The sequence below is a fragment of the Rousettus aegyptiacus genome, unplaced genomic scaffold (assembly GCF_014176215.1).
Source record: "Rousettus aegyptiacus isolate mRouAeg1 unplaced genomic scaffold, mRouAeg1.p scaffold_m13_p_4, whole genome shotgun sequence".
Lineage (NCBI taxonomy): Eukaryota > Metazoa > Chordata > Mammalia > Chiroptera > Pteropodidae > Rousettus > Rousettus aegyptiacus.
Window position 1 is genome coordinate 11677829 of NW_023416307.1, and position 9377 is coordinate 11687205.

The 9377-nt window shown below is 43.5% G+C and overlaps 1 protein-coding gene and 1 pseudogene across 1 annotated transcript in view; one reads left to right on the top strand and one right to left on the bottom strand.

Annotated features, from left to right (window-relative positions):
- JAM2 (junctional adhesion molecule 2) overlaps positions 1–2540 on the bottom strand; it is a 53054-nt gene extending 50514 nt beyond the window's left edge. Inside the window, exon 1 of the mRNA XM_016140422.2 lies at positions 1941–2540. Within this exon, the coding sequence (XP_015995908.1) occupies positions 1941–2007 (67 nt within the window). The 5' untranslated portion in view covers positions 2008–2540. The remainder of the gene's footprint in view (positions 1–1940) is intronic.
- A 4698-nt stretch (positions 2541–7238) lies between these two features.
- LOC118602271 lies at positions 7239–7357 on the top strand (annotated as a pseudogene).
- The last annotated feature ends 2020 nt before the right edge of the window (positions 7358–9377 follow it).

Consider the following 9377-nt stretch of genomic DNA (forward strand, 5'->3'; position numbering starts at 1 on the left):
ACAGCTAAGAGGAACTGAAGAAAAGACTACTAAAATGTAATGTGGTGTCCTAGATGAGATCCTGGAAGAAAAAAGGACATTAGGAAATCTGAAGAAGGTGTGGGCTTTAGTTAATAACATATTACTATTGCTTCATTAATCATGACAAATGTATCATATTAATTAAGATATTCAAAATAGGGGAAAGTGGATGTGGTGTATATGGAAATTCTCTATACTATCTTCACTATTTTTCTTTAAATCGAAACTGTTATAAAATTTTAAAAGTTTATCTAAAAAAAGAAAAAGAAAACATTCTCGCAATGCCAGATTTTTGGAACCCCGGGAACAATATTAAAAGATTACTACACACCTCCAAATTAGTCTCCGATGGGGTTAGAAGAACTAATGAGTGAGACTTAACCAAAGCTTGAGGAAGAGGTTATTCTGCCCATCCATCTAAGCCCATGTTTGCCTCTTGGCTGTTTCTCTGCTACAATTTCAAACTTAGAGTGTATCATTTCTATTCTAATCGGAACAGTAATAGCAGAGTAAAACCATTTTCTCTGTTTTTAGTGGCAATTTTACACTAAAGTCACAGTCTTTTTTATTTGAAATTTAGGATTGTCAACTGAATGCATGACTTATCCAGCAGTTCTGTCTGTTATGATTCCTCTAGCCTGCTTCTTTGTTACCTTTCAGCATTATTAGCACATTTTTCCCCCGTGTGTTCAACATGATGCCAATTTTGATATTTCAAAATTGTATCATGGCTTTATTGTGAAGCCTTGCCTTTCTGGTTTGATGTTCTATAATATAGGTCAGTCAGCTCATTTCTTTCACAGAGACAGCTTGCACCTTACTCCTGCAGTAAGGGACAGTGTTCACACCACATCACAATACTCAGGCAATGAGAGCGTGAGGAAAAGTCATTGCACTATGGTATTAGACGCTCATCGGGCAGGTTATTTTAAGTATTATATTACCAGAACGTGAAATAGCAACAATAACTCATTCTATTAATTAAAAAAAAAAGAAGAAAAGAGAAAGAAAAACGACAAAAAGCAAAAATGAAAGAGAAACGCCTTCACTGCTTAAGTGCTTAAGATCTAGTGTAATTTCCTCCATTTCTCTAAAAAGTTAACGCGGAGAAAACAAAATAATAGGAAACGTTCCTAGAATTTTAAATCTCATGAGCCCAGAATCCTTGAAAATCCTTTTTAGAACCATCCCGTGAAATTGGCTTTGGAACACGTCCCTCCCTTCGCCCGCCACTGAATCATTCAGCTTCAGCATCTTTCTAACAATTGTCCCGTTGGGCGTCCCCTGAGGACACAGCAGCTGGCTAGAGTCCTCCCGACAGACTTTAACTGAATGTAGATGTGCAGGTGGAGAGGATAAAAGTAATTCTGGCTCAGCAGCCACGAATTCCCTCCACCCGCTGCCGTACGAGCGCACTGCAAATTCCAGGCACAATGGGGACCCTGGGAAAAGCCCCCAAAACGCCAACGCCGCCCCTTCCTCCGGTACTTTGTGTGGCCCGCGGCAGCCTCCGAGTGATGCCATCTTGGGATCTTAGCATCTCGCAAGTAGTTCGTGAGTTTTGCATTCTAATCACGTCCCTCTGTCTTTGAAAACTTAACCCAACTTTGCAAGAAAACGAGAACCTGCTGGTATGGACCCTTAATTTTATCTTACTAGGACTGACAAAATCAGATGCTACTGACAATAAACCAAAGATCTCGGGCCCCCCGACCCCCGCAACTGCCCGCACCGCGGGTGCCGGGCGCGCCGGGGGCCGGGTGCGATGCCCCGCGGCGGACCCGCCGCCCGGAGCCCGGAGCCCGGAGCCCGGAGCCCGGAGCCGGCCCTGCGCGAGCGCCGCGTCTGGGGCTGGGAGGTCCGGGGAAGCGGCTCCCAGCGGGAGCGGGCGGGAGGGCGGAGGTACCCGAGCAACTTACAGCCCAGGGCGACCACCAGGTAGCGCAGCAGCAGGAGGAGGAGGCGGTGGCGGCTCCTCCTCGCCATCTTCCCGGGGGCCCGAGCTGGCCGCTCCTCCGAGGCTGAGGGTCCCGGCGGCCGGAGTGCGGGAGGCCGGGCGGGGGCCCCTGAACTTCTGGGACGAGAGAGGAGGAGAGACCGGTGGAGACGAGGGAGGGGCGGGGCGGACCCCGATGCGACGTCAGATTCCCCCGGCCTGGGGCGCTTTCTCAGCTGGCTGCCGGAGGCAGGTCTTCGCTAGCCCAGGGATGGGGTCCGGGCCTCTCTTTTTGGGGGGAGGGAGGGCGAGGGCGGACCGCGGACGCCGGACGAGGTGTCGGCTGGGTCCTAATGAGGGGGCAGGAGCCCGCGAAGAGCGGAAGGGATGCCCTGGCGGGGCGTCCTCCCACCCCCGCGCCGCCGGGATTGATCCGCTTTGTCTGGTCCGGCGCGGGGCTGCCAGCTGTCCCCAGAGCGCGGAGCCGGGGGCGGGGGGCGCAGCGGCGGGGGAACTTCGCCTGCCTTGTTCCAACTCCTCTTTTCCCCTTCTTGGCGCAAAACTTCTTTGGGGGTTTTAAGTCTAGAGGTGGAGATTTGTATTAAAAAGTCTGGCTGTGGAGCGAAGCTGCCGGAGGGGCGGGGCGGGGCGGGGGGCGCTCCGGAGAGATGGGGTTCGCCGGCTCCGCCTTGGACTCGAGGACTGAAAAAAAAAGCTATCAAGACTCCTGCTGGAAGGCAGGACTCAGATTTTAGCAATTGCCTTGGGCCCCTCTCAGTATAAACATTTTGCTTCTTGGAGAGCTAAGGTGTGTTTTGTGTCCTTTGCTTTTCACATGTCAGAGTTGGAAGTTCATCTAACAGTGTGAAATATTTATCATGGTTTTTTTTTTTCTAGTTACATAACTGCCGCCTGTAGAGTTTTCCACATGTTAAAACTCTACAGCTGCCCTTTGTCAGGTTTATTTTTGGTTTACTGTGCTTTTAAAAGGGAAACCCATTATGCATGCTCTGTTGCATGCTTTAAAATTTACCCACACTTACATCGCCTACACCGCAAAGGCTAAATAGGCAATTTTTATATTTGCCCATAGGGACCAAAAATGTCTGATGCATTCAAGAGTATTGACAGGCCTGGACAAAGGCCATTCCCAAGAAAAGAAATTGTTAGACATCGCCCCCACCCCCCCTCCCCCGCCCCTCCCAAGGTAGAATAATGGGTAAAGTTCTGTATAGCAGGCAGTTGATTTAGTGGGCACACAAAGAATTTCGCTAGCTCAGTGGACAAAGGCAACCAGAGTTTAGATGAGAGAGCTGTGGAATGAGGAATCTCTGCTGTTTCCCTGGTGACAGTGGCAGAAACTTAGTACCCATGGACCCATGGCAGGGAGGGGCAGAGGACCCAGCAGGTCCTGAAAGGAAAGTCAAAATGGCAAAAATATTAGAGCTCATATGCCAGTCAAGCAAGGAAAAGGGGCCCAGATTTAACAACAGACTCATGCAACTTTTTCTGGGCAGTAACAAGAAAGATGTACGAGAAAAGTGATTGGAATTCTCTTTTTTCATTCTTGCCACAACTATGTCTCTTGTTCCTCCCGAAGACACACACAAACAAAAGGAATATATATATATATTTAATTCTGTGACATCGTATGTGAAGAATTGATTCACTCAGTTATTTTTTTCGTCACCCAGTCAAGGCATTTGTCAAATGGCTATAATGTGTCGATGCTGGCAGACAATGATGAACAAGATCGTGTCTTTGCTGCTGACAAACTCACAGTCTCGAGGACAGAGAGAGTCCCCTCTTATACCACATGATAAGTGTTACGGGAGGACGGAAAATAACAGCTGTTTTTTATTGAGTGCTTTCTCAGTGGTGGAGTCAGAATAGTGCAATATCTAATTCCCCCAACAACTCTGGAAGGGAGAAAATGTTATCATTCTCACTTTACAGATGAGAAAATAGGCTGAGAGATGCTAAATGGCTTGTTCAAGGTCAAGGCTAAGGGCATGTTCCTCTGTTGGAGGTGCACGCAGAGCTCAGGAAACCCTCAGGACTGATTAAAGAAATGTAAATATGTTCGGCATCTCCTAGAACAGGGATCACCAAGATTGCTCCTCAGATTCCCCTAGCATCCTTAAATATGATTCTCTGCTAAAAATTATGTTAAAATTCTACACCCCAGAAGTTTTAATCCTAAGGACATCGAGGAAGCTGTATTTCTAATAAGCCCCCTTATTGGATTCTGTTGATTCTGTTGCAAATTGTCCATGGACTGGCACTTGAGTACCTTTCAAGAAGACAGGAGAAGCCATGACAAAGAATGAACGAGATCAATCAGAAAAAAAAAAAGATGAATATTTATTTAGAAATAAATCTAAAGAAATAAATGCTGTAAGAAGTAGGAAGAATACTCATGCCAAAATAATCATCATCATCATCATCATCATCATCATCATCTAAACCAAGGATCTCCAACTCCCAGGCCATGGACCAGTACTGGTCAGTGGCCCTTTCATAACCGGCTGCACAGTAGGAGGTGAGCTGCAAGCAAGTGAGCGAAGCCTCACCTGTATTTGTAGCCACTCCCCAGCACTAGCATCACAGCCTCAGCTCCACCCCAGATCATCAGGCATTAGATTGTCATAGGAGCACTGGTGCCTGGTGCCAAAATGCTGGGAACTGCTGATTTAGACACAGTTCTTATATTTACACAAAAATTGACACAAAATGTATCACAAAGCTACATGAAAAATACAAAACTATAACATGGAAGATATTATCTAGATGACCTTGGGTTTGGCAATGACTTAAAAAAAATTTTTTTAATTTATACTTTAATTATAGTTGACATACAATATTATATCAGTTTTATGTGTACAACATAGTGATTAGATACTTATATATCTTATGGAGTGATCACCATGGTAAGTCTAGTATCCACCTGGCCCCATACATCATTATTACAATATTATTTACTGTATTCCCTATGCTATATATATATAACTGGCAGTTGTACTTTTTATTCCAACTTGCTACAAAGTTGTGAGTGCCCACAACTCCCTTCTTAAAAGGTTTGATAATTTGCCAGAATGGCTCACTAAACTCAAGGAAACATTTTACTTATTATTACTTGTTTATTATAAAGAACATTGTAAAGAATACAAATGAACAGACAGATGAAGAGGTACACAGAGCAGGGTCCATAAGTGTCCTGAGTGCAGAAGCTTCTGTCCCCATTGTGTTGGGATGTGCCACCCTCCCAGCATGTGGACGTGTTTACCAACCTGGAAGGTCTTTGTGGTTCAGGGGTCTTTGTGAAGGTTTCCTTACCTGGGCATGATTGATGAGGTCATTAGCCATTGGTAATCAACTCAAACTCTAGCCCCTTTTTCCTCCAGGAGGTTGGGGGTGGGACTGACAGTCTGATCCTCTAATTGTGCCTCGGTCTTTGGGTGACTAGCCCCCATCCTGAAGTTATTTAGCCCCCAGCCACCAGTCATCTCATTAGCATAGAAGAGACACTCCTTACTCTGTAAACTAGGAGTATTTTAGGAGCTCTGCAAAAGGAACCAGGGACAAGACCAAATATATGTTTCTTATTGTATCACAATATTGCATCTGTTAAAAGATAAACAGAGGCATATTAAAAATTTTTTAAAGTTTATTTGAGCAAAAATCGATTCAAATAGGGCAGCACCCAACTGGACATAGTTAGGGGCACTTTGCTGGCAGATGCTAGAGAAAAGACTTCTAGAAAGGAGTTGCAGAAGCAAAGAAAGATCATTTGACTATAGCTTAAAGTCTCATTAGCTGTTTGTGGTTGGTTGTCCTTAGTGGGTTTTGATTTCATAATCTTGAGGCATTTGCCGGATTAGGTTTGGGTGTGCTTACCTAAGCTACCACAGCATTAGTGCCACCTCAATCTAATGGCCTCCTTGTTTAATTAATTGGACAAATTGTAGCCAAGCCCCTTGTGATTTTAATGCCCCTAGTATTTTGGGCAGCTAGAATTAAATAACTTAATTCTTAATTAGGCCTTTGTTCACATATTAACTGTTCCTCTTGCTCAACTCCTTTTGTTCTCATAATATAATTTTCGTGTTGCCGATGTTCTGTTTCTTTGTCAAGCAGGAGGATGTAACTTCAGGGTCTCAAAAAGAATTTATGAGTTTGTTTTGCAGGAGGAAAGAATGTCTCCAAGGTAGCTGCAACCAGCTGCTGGCGCCCAGGAGCCTGATGTGAAAAAGTGATATTTATGACCAAAGAAACATGGACTTCTCTCTTAGTTCTTTGGAATGCACCCCTCCCCCTACCTACTCCTGAGCTGCATAAAAACTCCCTACTTTTGCTTTTGGGGAGAGATGGATTTGAGAGATCTTGCTCTTACTTTGCCCAAATTGAATAAACCTTCGTCTAACTCCAAGCACTGATGTCTCGGTGTTTGGGGTTTACCTGTCTGTGCATCACACGGACCTGAATTTTGGGAGGTGATTGTGCAACAGTAGTACCATGTGATCCAGCAATCATGTTTCTTGGTTTTTACTCAGAGGAGTTGAAAACTTATGTCCACACAAAAACTGGCACACCAATGCCTATAGCAGCTTTACTTGTGATTGTCAAAACTTGGACCCAACTAAGATACCCTTCAGTAGATTAGTGGATAAACTGCAGTACATCTGGGCAATGAAATGAGATTCAGAACTAAAAAAAAAAAAAAAAAAAAAAAGGCTATCAAGCCATGAAAACATGAAAAGACATGGAGGAAACTCAAATGCATATTATTAAATAAAAGAAGAAGTCAATCTGAAAAGGCTATACCTGGTATGATTCCAACTATATGACATTCTAGAACTCAAATGGTGGAGACTGTAAAAAGATTAGTGGTTGCCAGGGATTACAGGAGAAAGAGGGATGAACAGGTGAAAGAAAGAATTTTCAGGGTAGTGAAACTGTTCCGTATGGTACCACAATGACAGATACATGTGATTATACATTTGTCCAAACGCATAGAATGTACAACACTGAGAGTGAACTCTAAGGTAAGCTATGGACTCAGTGATGATGTGTCAAGGTAGGTTCACCAGTTCTAACAAATGTGCCACTCTGTGAGGGATGCCAGTGATGGGGAGGTTGTGCAAATGTGGAGGCAGGGGGTGTGCGGGAAATCCCTGTGCCTCGTGTTTAATCTGTGAATGTAAACTGCTCTAAAAAATAGTCTGATACAAAACTGAAACAAATAGAATACCTAGTGAAAGAACACAAGAAAGAGCAGCCAGTCTGTGGCCACACCGCCCTGAACAAGCCTGATCTCGTCTGATCTTGGAAGCTAAGCAGGGTCGGGCCTGGTTAGTACTTGGATGAGAGACCACCTAGGAAGACCAGGTGCTGTAGACGTAAAAAATAAAAAATAAGGTATTGTAAACTGACAAGGTATTTGCAATCTGTAAAAAAAGAAAAGAAAAAAGAAAAAGAAAAAAGAAAAGAAAAAGGAAGAGCAGCCAAGAAAGTATGAGAGGTATCAGGAGAGATTCAGAAACAAAAGGTGGAGGTGTTTACAGTGTTGAATGCTAAATAGAGGACTGAGAATTGCCTTCTGCACTTAGTAATCATGAAGGCATTGGCCATTTGGATGCTAGAGAAAGCAAGTCTCCCATCAACTTGTAAAAAAAATTTACAGACTTGTGCTCTGTACTCAATAAAGTATAAAATGAGTGCAAAGCGTAAAAATAAATCGCGAAATGATTAGAAACATCAGCGGCAGATGGCGAAAGGAATAATAGTAGTTAGTACTGCTTCATGAATGAGCGGCGGGCTGGGTGTTGGTTTCACTATTGTTTTGCTTGTAAGAGTCCTGATCCGGGAGCACAGGGTAAGGTCTAGAGAGAAAATACCATGGCAGTGCCTCTAAACTCTGTTCTAGTCTCCATGATCATACTGTCCCTTCCCCACCTGCCACGCGTTATAATCACTTTCATTCTGACACTATACGCAGCTTTGTCAGGTGAACATAAATGGAGGCTTGGTTTTAGAACATCTTACCATTTTTTTTATTTTTTCCACTTACTCTAATTCTGGATTCAGAGTAATGAGGGGGTAAAACAAGCAACACAGAGAAAAGCTGAGTTTAAATTGAGTGACTTCTCACGACATCTCAGATTTGGTATTTCTGTGTTGGATGGGTTATTTTTCTTCATGGGTGTGGAGAAGGTGCTGGAAAGTGTGCCCACACAGCAATTTAGAGAAAAGAGGGGGAGAAAGGTCTTCTATTTTCAAAACCACATAATTCCCTAGTGTCTCATATAAATTCTAAACTCCTATGAATAGAATTTAAGGTATTTGATGGGGTCTTCATTAGGTACTTATCCCTCATTATTTTCTCAGATCATTTTTTGGAACACTCTTGATTTCAACATTCTGTTCTGACGTGCCCCCCACCACACTGTGCTTATACTCAAACCACAGTCCTTTCCAGACAAATAAACCTATTCAGAGAAGCCCACAGTGTTTCCAGCACATAGTCTTTGTTACTCTCCCAAAGTGACATCTTTCTTCAGGTACCTTATAACGATATAGTGCTCAAAACTTTCTTCCGAGAAGAAAAAAAATTTACCCTTACCTGGTTCTAATTTACTGCAAACAAGAACATTACTTCTTTCATGTTCTCTGGTCCTAAATTACATAACAGCACTAAGGAGAATTCTACCTGCCAGTTAGGTGAAGTTCACCAGCTGTCAGTAAATTAATGCTTGTTTTCTTTTTTAAAGCACATTTACTATCAACTTAATAGTTGATCTTTTCATCGAATGATAATTTGAAATTTCAGAGGGAATTAGTTAATATGAAAATGATTTTGAACATGGCATTTACTTGGGGGAGGAGCAAGCATTTAACAAACACTAGGGCAAACAGAGGACAGACAGGCAGCAATTGATCTATAAGCATGGAAGCATAATAATTGAAATATGGGGATAACTTTGAGGTAATTTCTAAGTCAATCCTCTCCCTGCATATGCCCCTCTCTCATTTCAGAGTTAAGGATGATGAGGCCCAAAAGGGTGAAAAGACTTCCTCAAGACTGCACAACAAGTTAAAAAAAGAGTCAGGCCTGGAATGAACACCAGTTATGTTTCTTGTGTCGTCCCCAAATGAGCGGAGGGCTCGTCACCTCTCCACCCCACCTCATTTTTCTCCACTTTCCACCCCCCCCACCCTTCTCTGTTATTCTTTCTGTCCATTATTTTCCAATATGAATTAAGCGCCTACTCTAGGCCAGCCACTGTGCTAATGGTTGAGGACACAATTTTGTGCAATAACAGACAATGTCTCATCTCATGGAAATACAGGAGAAGATAGTCATCAATTGGGCTAAGCAAACGTGCACACTGGGGAAGCTTTCATAAAGGGCTTGTCTCGT